This window comes from Vombatus ursinus, unplaced genomic scaffold, assembly GCF_900497805.2.
Source record: "Vombatus ursinus unplaced genomic scaffold, bare-nosed wombat genome assembly UNPS02014770.1, whole genome shotgun sequence".
In the NCBI taxonomy this organism is placed as follows: domain Eukaryota; kingdom Metazoa; phylum Chordata; class Mammalia; order Diprotodontia; family Vombatidae; genus Vombatus; species Vombatus ursinus.
Window position 1 is genome coordinate 38,153,973 of NW_020954548.1, and position 19,866 is coordinate 38,173,838.

The window sequence follows — 19,866 nt, forward strand, 5'->3', positions numbered from 1 at the left end:
CCATGAATGACATCAGGGAGGTGATGCCATGACATGCGAGTGAATTGGATTTAAGTGAGGGAGGGCTGTGCAAAGTCACCAGCCTCACTTTTTCCTCCAGAGGCATCTGGGTCCAATGGCCAGATATGGATAAGAACAACTGGAGATGACCTAGGATGCAGTGGGGAATCTTGGCCTTTTCAAACTAAGGTCTTTCACACACCTCAGTTTGACTGAGGCGATGTCTATTTACTGCTATTAACTCCCAAAGTTGGCTACTCCATTTCTGGAGAGCTCCAGTGGTAAGGTCCTTGGAATTAAGCTAAAATCTGCCTCCCTGTAGCTTCTCTCTACTGGTCTTAGTTCTGACCTCTAGAACAACACAAACCAAATCTAATTCCTTCTCTCTGTAATAGCCTTCTAATTTTGACACCTGACAATAAACAAATGAAAATTTGGCATCTTGCTTTCTTAATACTGAGATCAGTTTTATAGCATCAATGGAGTCTTAATTTTCCTAACAGCTTCATACTTAACATACTACTCTGTGCCATCTAATTTGTAGAGTGTGGTCAGGAAATAAGGTCATGCAAAGCATTTGATTTTTTCTTTATGTTAATTTCACTGATATGGGAAAATCAATTGTATTTTAATTCCTTGAACAAGATTTTTGACAGCTTAAAAAATTATTGGTTTCAACTCCCTTTGATTATAATATTCACAATGTCCCATGTTTAGGAATGTTACTTAGGATACATTTTTATATGAATATTCAAAGGGCTGTAATTTCATCAGTATGGAGAACTCCTGATTTGAGCTTACAATTATGTCAGTGTGGAAACTTCCGATATGTTTATAGCACTAGTGTATGACTTAGAAGATAAGTCTTAGAGGAATAGTGTGAGTCACATAGAGGTTAGATGACTTGCCAAGGGCCCTACCATTAATACATTTCAGAGACAGGATTTGAACCCATATAACCTAATTCCAAGCTTAACTCTCTATCCACTTTGCCAAACTGCCTCTCATATAGCTTCACAACTAAAATCAAATAGATTTTTCTTCAACTATAAAGTTCTGAAGTACTGTTATTGGTTACCTTGTGTAAAGACATTAAAATCTATGCTAGATCATTTTAGCCAGCACTTGCAAGAAATGTCTAAATTTTGTTTTGGACACTGTTCAAGTGTCCAAGCTGGAGATAAGTATTGACTGCATATAGTTCAAGTCAAAATGAACCTTAATTTTAGAAATGACCTTTGATCACAGTCATATTATCCCAGAATGAAAGAGTTTGAGCATTGAGAAAGGCCACTGGCAATGGTCTAGCCTGTCAAGATCTTTTTAGATCCTCACAGAGTTAGCTATCCCTTCAGTTTTGTGTCATTTGTACTTTTGATGAACATACCATCTATCCCCTAATCAGAATCATTGACTAAAAATATTCAGTAGTTTTGAGCCAAGCACAGATCCCTGAGTACTCCACTGGAGACATTCTGCCACACTGATACTGAATCAGTAACAACTATTACATGGCATTTCCCTCATTTGCTTTTTTGGTAATCCTGTCAAAAAAGCAAGCAAGGTTAGCCTGAACATGATCTGTTTTTGATGAAGCCATGTTGGCTCTTTGTAATCACCTCTTCCCTGTCTAGATGTTCACAACCATCTCTTTCATGGTCCTTCCTAGACTCAGCTCACTGGCCTATAATTTGCAGACTGTGTTCCTTGTACTTTTTTTTGAAAACTGGAATAGCATTTGCCCTTCTCCAATCCTGTGGTGCCTCCTCTATTTACCATGATCTTTCAAATATCACTAACAGTAACTCAGCTATCACATTTGCCAACTCTTTTAGGACTCACAGATGTAGTTCATTTGGGTCAAGTGAAAGAAATAGAGCATGGTAAAAAGAAATGCACCAGTTATAATTACTAAGAGATTTGATCCTGAAGAGTAGTTGAGAAAATCCATCCTTTCCTCCTTCTCTGCAAAGGTCAGGGGATTTACAGGTAGGGGACATTACTGTCAGACTAGGTTTATGTCTAGATAATTTAGATGAACTTCTTTTTCTCTTCTTTTTTAAAAATTTCTAATATGTAGTCTTTTATTTTTCACCCAATTACATGTTAAAACAATTTTTTAACATTTGGGTTTTTTTTAAATTTTGAGTTCCAAATTCTATCCATCCCTCATTTCCGCCACTCTCCGTTCCCTGAGATTGGTAAGCAATCAGATAAAAATATGCACGTACAATCACATAAAACATTTCCATATTAGTCATTTTATACAAGAAGACTCGAAGAAAGAAACTGATGCTTCAGTCTGTATTTAGACAATATCAGTTCTTTCTTTGGAGGTGGATAATATGCTTCATCATTAGTCCTTTAGAATTCTCTTGGATCATTGTATTGCTGAGAACAGCTAAGTCATTCACAGTCCTTCATCACACAACATTGCTATTACTGTGTACAGTGTTCTGGTCTGCTCACTTCATTTTGCATCAGTTCACGTAAGTCTTTCCGGCTCTTTCTGAAATCATACTGCTTGTCATTTCTTATAGCACAATAATCCATCACAGTCATATACCACAACTTGTTTAACCATTGCCCAATTGATGAGCAGCCTCTTGATTTCCAGATCTTAGCCACCACAAAAAGAGTTGCTATAAATGTTTTTGTACAGATTTTTTCCCTTTTTTTATGTCTTTGGGATATAGACCTAGCAGTCGTATTGCCGGGTCAAAGAGTATGTAATTTTATAGCCCTTTGGGCATAGTTCCAAATTGCTCTCCAGAATGGTTGGATCAGTTCACAACTCTACCAACAGTACATTAGTGTCCCAGTTTTCCCAAGTCCCCTCCAATATTTATCATTTTCCTTTTTTGTCATATTAGCCAGTCTTTTTTATTTTAAATTCTTTGTTACAAGGGCTAGCTCACTGGGTAGGAAAGAGGGCAAGGAGAGATTCAGAAATGAAGGTGATATAAAAATAAAAGATATCAATAAAAATTGCAAATAGGAAAAATACTATTTGAGATAGACCTACTTTTTCTGAAGCTCATATCATAGGATCTAGAACTGAAAGGGACCTTAGGTAATCTAGCTCAAATACCTCATTTTGCAACTGAGGAAACTGCAAAGTCAAAGGTATAGAAAGTAACAGAGCTGGAATTCAAATTCAGCATCTTCTGGCTCTAAATCCAGCCTTCTTTCTAAAACACTACAATCCATCCACTACAGTGGAAATCTTCCTTTGATTCTTTCAGTGGATACCATTGTAGAACTTGGGCTATCCATCTGTTCTTGCTACAGGACAGACTCCCTTCCATTTCCTGACCCTCATGGCTTTAATGCTTCCTTTCACATCACTTCTCACCCATGGGTCATCACTGTTAATAAGCTATCACTTTTTTACAGCCATCATGCATCTCTCCATTGCCCTTTGGGTCATCTGAAGTTGATTCCTTTGAGATGTAGTGTTCTACAAATCACAGCCATGTTTAAACCAAAAAGTGCCATAGAAATAGGAGCTAATCATTGTTATTCTATTTTCTCTCCTGTGAAAAAGCTGGTCGATCAACTAGGAAAGCTGCTTCTGTCAGAGGAAGCTACTTTCAATACATCCTTTTCTTTTCTTTTCTTTTCCCCCACTTTAGGTGATTCTTATCATTAGTGGAAACCTGAGCTTCCTAAACTGGTTGACCATCATTCCCAGTATTGCCTGCTTCGATGATGCTGCCTTGGGGTTCCTGTTTGGCTCTCAGCGGGGAGGGGTTAAAGATCAAGTCCACAAAATGCAGCTTGAAGAGGCAAAGGAGAATAAGCCCCCTGTTAGATATGGTAAGTTATTTTCCAGGAAGAATAAGTCTTCAAAACAATGGTCTCCACCAGGATTTCCCAAGGGCATATCCAGGTATAGTACAAGGAGAGGGTTGTGGATGATTTGCATTTGCCTACCTGGAGGGCACAGTCTGTGCGTCCTGTCAGGCAGTCTTCATGTTAGAATGGTTTCTAGCAATGTTGAATGTTGTCATTTCTTGAATTTTTTCTTCTCAAATCCCATTTGCCCAAAAACCGTCATGACCTAATGCATCAGTGAGAGTCCTGGGCTGGGATTCAGGAGAGAGGAATCTGTTCCTAACTCTACAACTAATTCACAGTGTGATCTTGAGTAAGTCAAGTCCCTCTCAGACTCAGTTTCCCTTTCTATACATAGGTGAAAGAGGTGTGAATGAGAAGAGCTCTGAAGTCCCTTCTGCCTCTGAGATGTAATAAAGCATTCTTTCTAGGATGAAAAGGTGGCGGCATCCAAGGAAGAGAGACCTAGCCAGGGAAGGGAATTGGGTGATGATGGGGCTTCCCAGGAACTTGCCTTAGCCACAATTTAGAAAGCATTACTGTAGAAGAGCCATTATATATGTATCTGTGTGCTTGTATATTTGCAGGTATAGTACTAGGCATTAGGGATACAAATACAATCTCCAGGACTTTGGAGACAGGGACAAGATATGGCCCAATTAGCTGTGTTAACTTCTCTGGGCCTCAGTGTACTTCCCGGTAAAAGGAGGAAGTTGAATTAGATGATATCAAAGGGCCCTTCTAATGCTGTCAGCACTATAGTCCATGATTTCTTGAAATATAGCACAGGGAAAAAAACCAGGCTTTCATAAAGCCCACTGAGATTCAAATGGAGCTATTTGACCAAGCTTTAAACCCAAATCACTCTAGCTCTCACTGATAGGCCAACAGTAGTTCTCAGTCCAAGACTCACTTGGTCATTGTTTGGGTTTTGCTGGCTCAGAGTGAGGGTAAATAGCATTTGTTTCTGTTCTGGCCGGAAATCCTGAGGGACTTCCCGTCTCAGACTGATTTTTTTAAGTAGGTAGCAGAAGCTGTTTTTTGCCTCATTTCTTACCTAAGAATCGCTGAATGAACATTGCCTCAGACAAACCGAGACCTGGGAAAGACCTTAGCTTAAAAAGGTCAAGGTCTCCACTGAATCCAAGGCTGTCTTATCTGTATCTGGCCACTGGACCCACATAGCTCTGGAGGAGAGAGTGAGGCTGGTGACTCTCCCCAGCCCTGCCTCACTTAATCTAGTTCACTTGCAAGTCAAGATATCACCTTCCTGATGTCATTGGTCCTCTTCAAGATGGAAGGACAAACAACAACAAATTCTGGTACAGAACTTGCAATGTATGTGCACTACACACTCTAAGATATCACAGAAGAAGTAGGTATCTAGGTGGAGCAGTGAATAGAGTGCCAGGCCTGGAGTAAGGAAGATCTGAGTTCAAATCTGGCCTCAGACACTTATTAACTGAATGACGCTGGACAAAGTCACTTAGTCTCTCTTTGCCTCAGTTTCCTCAACTGTAGTATGGGGATTGTAATAGTATCTACCTCACAGAGTTGTTCTGAGATTCAAATGAGATATTTGTAAAGCCATTAGCACAGTGTCTAGATAGAACACAATAGGTGCTACATGCTAGCTATCATTATTATCATTAAGTAAAAAATAACACCGACCCTGTCTTCAGTGACTTGAGCTTTTTTGATGCTCACAGAATCAAAGAATCTCAGAGCTGGGAGGGAACTCAGTGGCCATTTGGTCAATCCAAACTTAAAAAAACAATTCCTTCCACCTGATGAGTGGGCATTCAGTGAGGTAGGGTGAGTAGCCAATTCTCCCTTCATCCCACCTCAGTCTGCTTCTTTGCTACTTGTAGTCATTACTCCTAATTCTGCCCTCCGGGGCCAGGCACTGCAAGTCTAAACTCTCTCCTACATAAGAGCCCTTCAGATCTTTGAAGACAGATGTTAAGTTCTCCTGCTCTGAAGCTCTTCTCCAGGCCCAATGACTCCAGTTGGTGGTCTGGTTTTTTTCCAAACAATTCTCATGTAGCATGGTTCCTATCCTATTCTCTTGTTATACTATTGCTGCTCCATCTGCCCAGCCTGCCATCCCTGTTCTGGATTCTAGCCTTCCTAAAATGAGGCACCCAGGATACTACAGATGTCTCATAGGATAGAACTGCCCTCTCCTTTGCTCTGGACGCTAGCCTTTTAATAATGCAAAGATTGCTGTCTTGGCTGCCACATTTCACAAGTGACTCCTGTTAAACCTTTAAGCCACTAAGACCTCCAGGTCCTTTTCACATGAATTGTTTTCTAGGCATTTTATATATCTAGATGAGAAAACAAGCTCAAAGTGGTCGTCTCTCATGCAAGGTGATATAGCAGCTAGTGGATGAACAAGGACTAGTACCCAGATCTTCTCATTCTCAGGTGTTCTCAGTGCTGCACCATAAAACCGCTCAACACAACATTGAGCAATGACAACACTACCTATTCTGTGTAAGGCACTGTGACTGGAGCACATCAATCCAGTCGTCCTCATGCACATCCAGTGTTAATGTACAGGGCGGTGGGCGAGCAGCAGGAGTACAAAATTGGGATGACTCTGGGGTCATATGTGCAGGTACAGTACTAGGCATCAGGGATACAAATACAATCTCCAGGACTTTGGAGACAGAGAAAAGATATGACCCAATTAGCTGTGTTAACTTCTCGGGGCTTCAGAGCCGGGAGGGAACTCAGTAGCATAAAAGTTCCTTTTATGTGGAAAAGGAGTTGTACTTTATAGTTAGAGAAACATGGCTCTGACATGGATTAGCTGTATAATCTTGGGCAGATCTCTCCACTTCTCCAATAATAATTTCATTTATGTAGCGTTTTCAGGTTTGCAAAGGGCTTTATGTATGTTAACTCATTTGATCTTCACAATAGTAGAGTAAGAAGCACAACATTTGACCCTCAACAACACCCACCTTGTAGAGTTGTGATGTCATTATCCTCATTTTATAGATGAGGGAACTGAGGTAGAGAGAGGTTAAATGACTTGCCCAGGGTCACACAACTAGTAAGTGCCTGAAACAGGATTTGAACTCAGTTCTTCCTGATTTCAAGTTCATCACTCTACCCACTGCACCACTGAGCCTTGTTGCCCTCATCTATAAAATTGGGATAATGATATCTGTACTGCTTAACCAATAGACTTATTATGAGGACAGTTGTTTGTAAATATTAAAACACTGCAGGAAGGAGTAGTTATTTTTAAGGGGATATAAGCTATTTGTTAATAGTGGTAATAAATGTATTTAAATGTAAAACTATTGATAGTAAGTACACGCTATTAACATGTAATCACATTTACATTAATATTTAAGTGTAAAATACTTTGAATAAACAAATGGTGTTAGCTTGTATACATATCAAAAGTATCTTTTCCTTACAAAATTAAAGGGTAGAGATATACCATTTGTTGGAATTTTCTGAGGCTTTGCATCTGGGAGCAGCAGGTGTTTAGGATTGCTGGCACGTGGTACGGGGTTCATTTTGGGGACCGAGAAGTGAAGTCACAAGGTTAGATGAATCAGTCCTACAAATGCCTTCTTTTTAAAAGCTCGGTGGGGAACCAAGTCCTCCTGTGTACCTCATTACTCGCAGTTTCCCACTATTTCCCACTGATCCCATGGCTCAGCTCTGATCATCTTTGGGGAATTATAATAGTTTAGACACATACATGTTGGACCCTTTGGTTCCTTAATTAAGCAAGTCATTAAATGGGCACTGACCTTAAAAACATGCCTAATCTTCATTTCTCCAGCAAGTACAGAATCGCAGGATTTAGGATATCACACTAAAGGCGAGAGTTGGAGGCCTATTTGGGAGTGTGAAGCTTGGCTGTGAATTTGAGCTTGGCATCACTATGCTACAGATAATCATGAAAAAGGAAATAGGGGATTTTTTTTTAACCAAGAAGAGAAGGGCCTGCTTAAGCATGGGCTGATGTGCACCTACCTCCTTCGTCACCTAATTTCTGTCCCAGGAAGAACTTGTTTCACATGCCCCGGGATTTCACAAGGAAACAGGCCAGATGTAAGAGGAGAGAAGTTCTTTCTACTCTCCAGGATGCTATTTCTTATCAATTTGGTACATCAACATCATTTACGTACATTGTACAACAGCAAGAAGTGGTCACTCAATAAAGCAGTGCAGAGAGTTCTATCCTAGAAGGTTCATTTCATGTGAAATGCTAGTTTCCTCTGAAATAACATTTCAGTATTGTAGGCAGTTAAATTTCATTATATGTCCTGCAAGGACTAGATTTATTTCGGATTTTTAACAGGTCAAAACTCTTTAATTGGTGCACCTTACCAGATGGAATAGTGAGACATCTTTGGAATAGGTATAAAACCCTGACACATCCAAAGGGCGCACTGTGGAAGGCTTCCTTTGTTATGTTCCACTAACCATGTGGCCTCAACAAGTCACTTACTCTGGATTTATAGGGAAGATAAAGTCAAAATGGGTACATGATTTGGACATCAAAGGTGAGACCTTAAGCAAATTAGGGGAGCACGGAAAAAATTACCCGTCATATCTGTAGATACAGGAAGAATTTATGACCAAATATGAGATAGAAGGGACCTCAGGATGTAAAATGGATCATTTTGATTACATGAAATTAAAAAGATTTTTTTCACAAACAAAACCAATGCAGCCAAAATTAGAAGAAAAGCAGGAAACTGGGAGAAATTTTACAGCAAGTTTCTCTGATGAAGACTTCATTTCTCAAGTACATAGAGAATTGAGTCACATTTATAAAAATAAGAGTCATTCCCCAATTGATAAATGGTCAAAGGATATAAAAAGAAAGTTTTCAGAAAAAGAAATCAAAGCAGTCAATAGTCATATGAAAAAATGCTCTAGGGGCAGCCAGGTGGCGAAATGGATAGAGCACTGGCCCTGGAGTCAGGAGGACCTGAATTCAAATCCAGCCTCAGACACATAATGCTTACTAGCTCTGTGGCCCTGGGCAAGTCACTTAACCCCATTGCTTAGGCAAAAAAAAAAAAAAAAAAGAAAAGGAAAGAAAAAGAAAGAAAAATGCTCTAAATCACTAATAACTAGAGAAATGCAAATTAAAATAACTCTGAGGTGCCACCTCACAAGTGTCAGATTGGCTAATATGATAGAAAAAGAAAATGACAAATGCTGGAGAGGTTGTAGAAAAATAGGTGCACTTGGTGGAGCTGTAAATTGGCCTAGCTATTCTGGAAAGCAATTTGAAACTATGCCCAAAGGGCTATAAAACTGTGCATACCCTTTGACCCAGCAATACCACTACTAGGTCTGTACCCCAAAGAGATCAAAGAAAAAGAAAAAGACATATTTGTACAAAAATATTTCTAGCAGTTCTTTTTATGGTGGCAAAGAATTGAACATTGAAGGGATGCCCATCAATTGGGGAATGGCTGAAAAAGTTGTAGTATATGAATGTAATGAAATACTATTGTGCTATAAGGAATGACAAGCAGGCTGACTTCAGAAAAACCTGGAAAGACCGATATGAGTTTATGCAGAGTGAAGTGAGCAGAACCAGGAGAACATTGTACACAGTAACAGCAATATTGTAAGGATGATCAACTGTGAAAGACTTAGCTACTCTGGTCAAGACAATGATCCATGACAGTTCCTAAGGATTTGATAAAAACTGCTCTCTACCTCCAAAAAGAGAACTGATAAACTCTGAGTACAGATTGAAGCATATTTTTTTCACTTTCTTTATTTTTCTTGCTCTTTTTTTGGCAACATGACTAATGTGGAAATATATTTGGTATGATTTCGTATGTATAATGCGTATCATTGCTTGCCTTCTCAAAGGGTAGAGTCAGGGCCAGAGGGAGGAAGAGAATTTGAAATTCAAACTAAAAAAAATGAATGTTAAAAAAATTAAATGATCCAACTTACAAAAAAAAATGGTAAGAGAGTTGGACTAACTGATCTGAGGCACTGAGGAAAGCATCCCCTATTGAGAATATTCCCCATTCTTGGAGCAACAGTCATGACTGTGACTGAGGCACAAGTGAAGGGTAGGGTGGTGCAGTGTGGGTTTAGCCTCACAGTTCCCATTAAAGCAGGATTCTTCATGCATCTAAACTCTTCTTCATGCCCTTCTCGCTCTTAGTAGATGAACAGAATATTTACCCAGGCCTTAGTTATCACTGGCAGGCAGGAAAGAATGCCTGTGTTTTAAATCCCAAATCAAACACTTCCTCACCATATAGCTCTGAGAGGATCACTTAGACTCTCTGATTCTCATTTTCCTCATCTGTAAAATGAGTCTAATATTTGTACTACCTACCTCACAAGGTTGTTATGAGGAAAGTGCTTTCTAAACCTTCAATATATAAAAAGGTGAGTCATGTACAAGGGCTACCTCAAGCACTATCTATGATTATACTAAAAAAAATTAATTAAAAATTAATCCACAAATCAATAAATGTTAACTGAATATGTACCGTTTGGGGGGCCCTTTGCTGAGTACTGGATTCACAAAATCATCTTTGCCTAGGGGCAGCTGGAAGGCACAGTGGATAGAGCACCAGCCCTGGATTCAGGAGGACCTGAGTTCAAATCCAGCCTCAGACACATAAAAATACTTATTAGCTGTGTGACCCTGGGCAAGTCACTTAACCCCATTGCCTCGCCAAAAAAAAAAAAATCATCTTTGCCCTCAGGAAACCTGCCATCTAATGTGGAATATAAGATACATCCACAATAATCTACAATATTTCTATACTACTTTTTCCTTTACTAAGCACTTTCCTCACAACTGTAGGAAGTAGGAAGTGTACGTTTTACCACTCCATTTTACAAATGAAAAAACTGAAGTACAACAAAACTAAATATTGTAGACTTTGACCTTAGAGATCATGCTGGAACAAAAATCCTCCCTGACAAGCCTCTATTTAAATACTCTCCTTGAGGGAGAATTTGTTACCTCCAAAGGCAGCCCATTTCATTCTTGAATACCTCTAATTGTTAGGATGTCCTTCTTTACATTGTGCTAAAGTATGCCTCTCTACAGCTTCCAGCCTCTGGTCTTGGTTCTTTCTTTTGGGGTTAAGCAGAACAAATCTAATCCTACTGATGTGATGTCCTTCCTCCAGCCCCCTACCTTAAGCTATCTCTTCTCCATGCCAAGCATTCTGGTTCTTCCAACAGATCCTTAGAGGGCATGGTTTCAAGTTCCCTCATCATCCTGGTTGCTATTCTCTTAATGGACTCCATCCTGTCAGTGTCCTTCCTAAAACACTGTACTTAGGCCTGGAATTCTCCAGGACAGAAAGCAGGAGAGCGATGAATCTCTTTTGGATACTAATAGAGGACATCTTTTTCAGCTATGGTATCACACTACTGACGCCTATGGAACTTTCCTTCCACTAAGTCCTAGATAACTTAGCCACAACTTCCAGATTCTACACTTGACTTTTGCATCATTCTATTCTTAATTTAACACCAAAAAGAGAATATTTGCATGTACAGAGTAGAAAAGAAAAAGGAGAGTGCATGTGAAATCATGAATATTACATACAGCTTTGGTCTTTTTACACATACATGTAATAAATTCAGCATGTTCCTGTTGAAGCTGTCTTGCTTCTCTGCGTTTCCCTCTAAATTTCATTATGTTTCCTCCTATTCGTCTTTTTACATGATTTAAAATTTTTTTCTTCTTTTTTGGCAATATTATCCCCCTTTCCCAAGTCTCCCCATTCATACAAAAATTAAAAGGGGGAAATAGAAAACTTGTAACAGATAAGCATAGACAAACAAAACAAATCCACATATTTTCCATGTCCAGAAACGTTACATCTTTTTCTGCATCTTGGGTCCATCATCTCTCTGTCAGGAAAGCATGCTTCACAGTCATTCCTCTGGAGCTGTGGTTGGTCATTGCATTAATTAGTTTATACTTGATTTTTAAACCCAGGTGTAGAACATTTATCTTCCCTACAGAACTCACTTTTGTTTCAGCCTATTACAGAACAGAATGGAGAAGATTCAACTACATAAGGAAATAGTAGTGAAAGGGTTTGAATAAAAAGTTCAGTGATAAGCATGCACATGATTATTCAGAGACCAAAGAGCCAGATGGCCTGGTGAGCACCGAATGTTTATATGGGTAAGAAAAGGAAGCTGAAGTTTGAAGCATAGGTTGAGACTAGATTATGAAGAGTTTTGGATTCCAGATAAAGGAATTTAGAGTTGACCTTACTGGCAGTAGAGAACCACGGTAAAATAATCTGAAGGGATTCATGGAAAAAGCCCGTTTGGAGGACACAATAGTACAACTGTCTGTGATAGATACATTAGGCATATGTAGCACGTCCTCTCAGGTTAAATCCCAACTCCCACTCACCCCAGAGCTGGACTACCATTTTCTGTCAGGACTCTCAGAGTAAATCTGAGGGACTAGAGGGATTGTCTTTTTACCACCACACAACTCACAAGCTGTGTACTTCCTGCCTTGACTGTCAGCTGAAAATCAATTTAGTCAAACAGACTGCCGTAGCATAAATGGTACAAAATATCCCACCCCCCTCCCAGTCAATGATGTGCTCCCATCACTACATACAAAGACCAGGAGAAAGTAGGCTAAAACTTAGAGAGTACATTAGAGTAAGTCAGCTGCTGGTTCCTGGAATTCCTTTTCTTCATTTCTAGAGGGGATATGTCTTAGATACGGCATAGTCTCCTTTAAGACCTATGAATCTGCATCTAGTCTTTCCCTGGTACCCAAAGCAGACCATGCCACCAGCCATTGCTGTCTTAGGGAGGACAACACTGGAATGCTGATAGGAAGATGGGTAGTATAAAATCCCTCCAGACCTTTGGAAACTCAGAGTCCTCCTTCAGCCAAGGCATGGAGAGAGGGGAAGGAAACCAAGGCTGGAACTAAAAGTGCTTTCTTCTTCCTCCAAGTGACTCTTGAGTTTTAACTGAGTATCTCTCCTCATTTGCTGCTCACTTGCTAGAATCCCAATCTCTGCCAGATGCTTAAATAACTTGGTCTTCTATTTTATAGGCAATCCACTGGGCCCTTATGACTAAGTTTCCTCACCCAATCTGAACGCTTCCTATCAACTCACTCCATTCGCTCTTAATCTAAAGCATTTGATTGTTTGGTTGACTGATAATTGTTTTTTTCTTCATAAAAGCATCTAGGCATCTTATCTTATCAGCCAGCTAGGCTTAGAGTCAGAAATACCTTAGTTCAAATCTGGCCTTAGACATTTGCTACTAGATGTGTGACCCAGGGCAAGTAACCTTTATTCGCCTCAGTTTGCTCAACTGCAAAATGGTTCTAATAAACAGCACTTACCTCACAGGGTTGTTGTGAAGATTAAATGAGATAATATTTGTAAAGTACTTAGCATATAATATTTGTAAAGCAATTAGTGGCAAGTAATAGGTACAATATAAATGCTTATTCTCCTCTAGGTGATTGATCTATTCAGTGAACCCTACTCTTTCACTTACATAGATTTTCATTCAAATGGGGTTAAGGCCTCCATGTCTTTAAAAGAATATGTGGGCTCCAACTGAGTTGTTTTTCTTTTTTTTAAGTTTTACTATTGCTTTTCTTATAGTTAATCTCAGTTATTTATCAACATACTTATAGCAGTGGACCTTCACTTGTAAGCAAGAAAAATAGTTAAGCAAATATATCTAAAACAGTGACTATCCTTGGACATGGTATGTAACATTCTGCCCCACCAGACCCTTACCTCTCTGCCAAATGGAAGTATGCATGTTTCATTACCTGTCCTCTGGGACCAAGATTAGTCATAAAAATTCCTCAGAATCTGGCTTCCTTCTAGTTTGCTTTTTATTGACCTAATTGACAGCATTGCATATATTGTGCTCCTAGCTCTCCCTTTTTCACTGTATCAGTTCATGTTTCTTCTTTCTGTGTTTCTCTGAATTTCTCATATTTGTTATTTCTTATCCCACAGTAATATTCTATTATATTCATATGCCTTATCCAACTGGGCTATTTTCCCTGAAGTCTCTAAAACATATGTTGTTTGGTTTGGCTCTTTTGCCTAGTATTTGGAGAAAATGTCAGGTTTAGAAAAATTACATAATAGATTGGTAAGATTTGGGCTGATTTGGACTAAGAACTTGAAAAGTAGAGTCCCAGAGGCTATTCCAACCTTGTGGAATGTGCCAATAAGATAACCACATTGTTTGCAATCTGATAATTAAAAAAAAAATCAGCCTTGAAAGAGTTGGAAGTAATAACAACAACTGTGCACATAGCATTTTACTTTCCATAAATACTTTCTTCATAAAGTATTATTATACCCATTTTACAGAGAAGGAAATAGTCTCAGGAGAGTAATATATTTTGCTCAAAGTCACGCTGCTAGTAAAAGGTGAAGCCAGAACTTGAACCCATGTCTGCAGGGTTGCCATTTCAATGTTTTCAGTCCGATGTTTTCTCCACCATCCCAAACTAAAAACTTAACTCATTTCTCTTTCTCTTATTTTCAGGTTGTTTGGTTCGAAGAGTGGTAAACGTCTCTTTTGGTGTCCTGATTGCCTGCCTAAGCATTCCTGTGATTATGAATTTGCTTAATTCCAAGCAAGTTATGAATACCTCATTTAACCCTCTCAGAATAGTCAACACTTATGGAGCATTTGGAAGGTACAATTCACGTCCAGAGTGTCTTTTATCCGTACTTATTTTTTATTTTGGTTTTGTTTTCTGATTATCTTTCTTTCCATTTTTTTCATCTATTTTCCATGAACTATTCAATGAATCAACCTTTCTGAGTGCCCAGTGCAGGCTAGAAACATGGGAATTAAGAGGCATAATGCCTGTCCTCAAAGAGGTCACAGTCTAGTAAACTAGGTAAGGTAGTATATACACCAATAAATAAAGGATTTATGATTGTCAGTGTATGGAGCTTTCATTATGGGAGTTTTTTTCTCCAAGTTCAGGGTGTAGCTAATCTAACATAGTAGATAAATCGCAAGGAATAGAGAGGTTGAGTGACTTAGCTGGGTGTTACAGCAGATCCTGCCTCTGACACAGTATTGTTAGAGGCAGGATTTGAACTCACAATTTCCTGACTTTAAGCCCAGAACTCTATCCAACTACACCATGCTGGGTCAATATAAAGGTAACAAATACCATTGATAATGTCAAGGACAGAACTAGTAGCCTGTATGTGTACCAGTACTCCAAAATTTTAGGTGACAGGGTAGTGACTAAATGACTAGAATCTGAGGGAAATTTCTTTCCCTCAAGGAACTTCTTGCAGATTTCATCAACATACGTAAATCAAAGACCTATTTTCTACATGGTACTCTCCAGGGGCCTCAGGGGAAAGTGTGTAGGGTTAACTAAAGATATGGAGCATTGCTGAACTGTAGTAGAAAAAACACTAGATTTAGGTAAGAAGATTTGAATTCACATCCTGACTCCTAAAACTAATAAATTCTAATCAGCCACTGAAAATCCTGTTGTTTTTGTTGTTCAGTTGTTTTTCAGTCATGTCTAACTCTTCATGACCCCATTTGGGGTTCTCTTGGCAAAGATACTAGAGTGTTTTGCCATTTCTTTCTCTGGCTCATCTTACAGATGAGGAAATTGAGGCAAACAGGGTGAAGTGACTTCTCCAGAGTCACATAGCTAGTAAGTGTCTAAGGCTGGATTTGAACTTAGGTCTTCCTGACCCCAGGCCACCTGGCTGCCCTACTGGAAACCCTGTGCCTAAACAAATAGTTGCACTCAAGGACAGATGAGGTTTATTTCATTTTTTAATTCTTTTTTTTTGAAGACCTGCAAAGAGAATGCATCTCTTAGTCCTATGCCACCTTCAAGTATCTAATAAACCTGCATCCCTCCTCAAGATATATAGAGATGGCAAAAACGTGGAAATGGCCATGTGATTAGTGTTGTTTTTACCTTACTACAATCTAGATTTCCAGAACTCTAAAAGTACTTTCAGAATATTGTGAGAATAATTGCAAAAATAATAATTGGTGGTTTCCTAAAAGCTTCCGTTTCAAAGGGGAAAACATGGAGAATTGATATGGCTTGGTTTGGCAGCTCACTGACTCTATAAGGAACTGAACCCTAGGTATCTTTATTAATTTACTTCCCCAGAACTGATTCTGAATCAGGAAACAAGCTATCTTTCACTTGGGCAAAAAGCCTAGAATGATCATAGAATTCCAGAAAGAACCCTGGAGGTCATCTGTTCTCTAGTACTAGATCCACGCAGAAGTTCAGAGGAGGGACGGCCTAAGAAAGGAGCCTGTGATGGAACTGTTTGCCTAGATGTCTGTACACAAATGCACAGAGTAACAAGTAAGAATAAATTAGATAGGGGCAGCTAGGTGGGACAGTGGATAGAGCATTGGCCCTGGAGTCAGAAGGACCCAAGTTCAAATCCAGCCTCAGACACAGTGCGTGACTTTGGGCAAGTCACTTAACCCCAATCGCCTCACCAAAAAAAAAAAAAAAAGACTAATTAGAAGTCCCACTACAAGGAAGCAAAGTTTACCTCACAGGTACTACTGAGACTTGATGGATTATGGCTCTAGAGGGACATACTTGATTAAAAAAAAATAGAGTAGACAAAAGGCAGGAGGTGGCAGAGTACTAGAGTTTATAAAGAAAAGAAATCCAAGAAACACAGTACAGAGTGGCTGGGCAAAAATTAACAAAGGCAGATAAAGAAACAATTTTGTCAGTGGGGCATATTATAGACTATCTAGACAGAGAAAATAGGAAATGCCCAAAGGTAAAATTCTGAAGATACAAAGAGAAACATTTATGGTAAGGATAAAAAGGAGGGAATGGTCTAAAGACACCAATGTAGATGCGTAGAAAACTCACCAGTCAACTTAGATTTTTTAAAAGCTATATCCAGAAGATGGAAGCAAGGTTAAATAACAGAGGATGACTATAACAGCATGGCCTGGGCCTTTAAGAATAGTCTGAGAGGCGCTAACGTTCAGAATGAGCTAAGGCTGGCAAGGAAAATTAAGGACAACAAAATGAGGATTTTTTTCACCTAAGTTGGATAAAAAATTGAAGAGAATAAAAGATCACATTGCTTAGAGTGCATGGGACAATAATTAACAATGGACAAAAGGTATTTTGCTTATGTTATTTTGCTTCTGTTTTATCTGAAAAGGAGAATGGTCTTTGGACTAGAAAGGCCAAAACAAGACTATCTAATAAGGAGTGGATAACCAAAATACATAAAGAGACAACAGTAAGAGAGCACCTAGCAGTCTTTGATGAGTGACTTATGTGACCCAAATGATCATGTTAGCATACTAAGGAAAATGGCAAATGTGATGGCTGGGCCATTACCAGTCATCTCTAAAAGTTTACAGAAAACAGCAAAGATACCAAAGGATTGGATAAAAGCAAATGTCATCCAGATCTCCCAAAAAAATAGAAGAAAATCAAATCTGAAAACTGTCAGATTAGTAGGTTTGTTTTTGATTCATGACGTAATTCTAGAATGCTTCATTAAGGTGATAGCTGATGAATATCTACAAAAGAAAGCGGTGATCACAAAAAGCCAGCATACTTTTATTAAAAACAAGTCATGCCAGGTCAATTTTATTTTTTGTTTTTTATTTGTTGTGTTTTTGGACAAGAATTACTAGACTGGTAAATCAAGAAAGTGACATAGATCTGGTTTACCTAGATGTTAGTAGGAGATGTGACGAAGTGAGACTACAGTTAGACAGTTTGGAGCTGGTTGACTAGGCAGGCTCAAGGTAACGTAGGGTAGGGAAAAGAGAACTAAACTTGGAATCACTGGATGAGTTTAAATTCTGCCACTGCTACCTACCATATGTGTGACGTTGAGCAAGTCATTTAACTTCTCTGGGCCCTAGTTTCCTCATCCTTAAAATTAAAGGGCCGGACTTTAAAGCTCCATCAGGCTTTGGATCTATGATCTAAGGAATTCGGTGGACCAATTCATTAAAGGTTTGCTATCAGCTTGGAAGGCAGTCTCCAGTGGAGTTCCCTAGAAATGTGTGCTTGGTCTTCCTCTATGTAACATTTTAATTAATAACTACTCAAAGGCATAGATAGTATGCTTACCAAATTTATGGAGAACACAAAAGCTATGAAGGATAATTAACACACTGAATGACAGAATTAAAATACAAAAAGATCTTTAGAGGCTAGAACACTGGATCTAATCTAGAGGTTAATAGGGATGAATGTAAACTTAGTTTTACACTTGAGTTCAAAAACTGAGTTTCACAAGTACAAGATGAGGGAGGCATGACCCATCAATAGTTCATCTTAAAAAAGATCTGGGTATTTTAGTGGACCGAGGGCTCAATATGAGTCAACAGGGTGATATAAAGCCAAGAAAAAGCTAGAAAGGTCTTAGGTACTGCATTAAGAGATGGATAGTATCTACAACTGAAGAGGTGATAGTGCACAGGGTTCATTATTGTGTTCACTTCTAGACAACACATTTTAGGAAGGACTTTGGTAAACTGGAGAATGTCCATGGAAGAGCAGCCAAGATGGTGAATGACCATGAGTTTATGCCCAGTGAGGCTATGGGAGGATCCTGGGGAAGGAAGTAGGGATATTTAGGCTGGAGAAGACTGGAGGAAGTGCAGAAAATGTTAGCTGACTCACAAAAGAGACAAGATCTGTTCGTTTGACAAAGCAATGACTAAAATCATAAAAAGGCAAATTTAGGCTTTTCTTTTCATGCTATGCAAAAGCATAATGTCTGGCCCAAAAGGTGGTACCATGGAAACTGTCAACATAAACTGGATCACTTGTTAGGTATGTTGTAGAAAGAAGGGTTTTTTATTCAAGAATAGCTCGGACTAGATGGCCTTTGGGGTCCTTTCTACTCTAAGAATCTGTGAAAAGTGCCTTCTGTGATACTCTAGCATTTAAGCCCCTCATTTTACAGAGACTAAGGCCCAGAGTGGGGCAGTGACCGACAAACAGTGAATCATACCCCACTGACACTCGACATGTTCCTGGCACAGCCAAGCCTCAAACTCAGGCTCCCTGCCGCTGAGGCCAGCAATCTCTCTACTACACTAAAGAGAATCAAAGGAAGAACACTTCCAGCCAGAAAGACCAGGTTTTCGTGTCCAGTGACTCCCTACCATTAAATCCTCCCAGAATCACCAAAATAGCAGAAATATTCACAGCCTCCAGCATTCACTAAACAGAAAGAGCAAGTTCATATTAGCAGATAGTAAAGCATCAAACCAGCTCTGGTCAGAACTGTCCACAGAAAATATGGGATCATTTTCAGCAGTACTTTTTTTAAAAAAAAATAGATTTTTTAAACTTATTATCTTTTATTTTTACGTCACCTAGATTTCCCCCATATGCCATCCTTCCCCCACCTCTGAAAGCTGTCCCTTATAACAACCAAAAAATATTTTTAAAGAAAAGAAAAAAAACTCAGCAAACAGATTGATACATTTAAAAAATCTGATGTCATATGCAATTTTCCACAGCATAAACCACCCCCAGCCCCACTTCCACAAAGGAGCAAGGGGAAGGGGAGGGGAGTAGGCATCTCCTCCTATCTCTTCTTTGAGGCCAACCTTTTTATTTGTAATTTTGCAATGTTCTTCTTTGATTCCTCCATTGATGTAGTCATTGGGTTTACTGTTTTCCTAGCTCTGCTGATTTCACTTCTAAGCAGTACTTTAGAAGGGGATTTCTGCATCTAGAGGAATAGCTTCTGGGCTTCTGAGGGTCAAATCAATAGATATTTATTAAGCAGCTACCATATGCCAGGCACCGTGCTTAATGCTCACTTCATCTTCAATTCCTCTCTCTCTTTATCCATAAATCAGTTGTCAAATGTTGCCATTACTTCTTTCACATCTCTCATATCCAGTGCCTTCTCTCTACTCATGTAGCTGCCACCCTACTTAAAGCCTTTATCACCTCTTACCTAGAGTATTGCAGTAGCCTCCTGGTTGGTCTCCCAGCTCCTACAC

General features: G+C 39.2%; 1 protein-coding gene across 1 annotated transcript in view; it reads left to right on the plus strand.

Moving 5' to 3' along the window:
* The window catches only part of LMF1 (lipase maturation factor 1), a 715,571-nt gene that overhangs the window by 641,559 nt on the left and 54,146 nt on the right, over positions 1-19,866 (plus strand). Inside the window, exons 7-8 of the mRNA XM_027862638.1 lie at positions 3,636-3,819; positions 14,386-14,539. Of these exons, the coding sequence (XP_027718439.1) occupies positions 3,636-3,819; positions 14,386-14,539 (338 nt within the window). The remainder of the gene's footprint in view (positions 1-3,635; positions 3,820-14,385; positions 14,540-19,866) is intronic.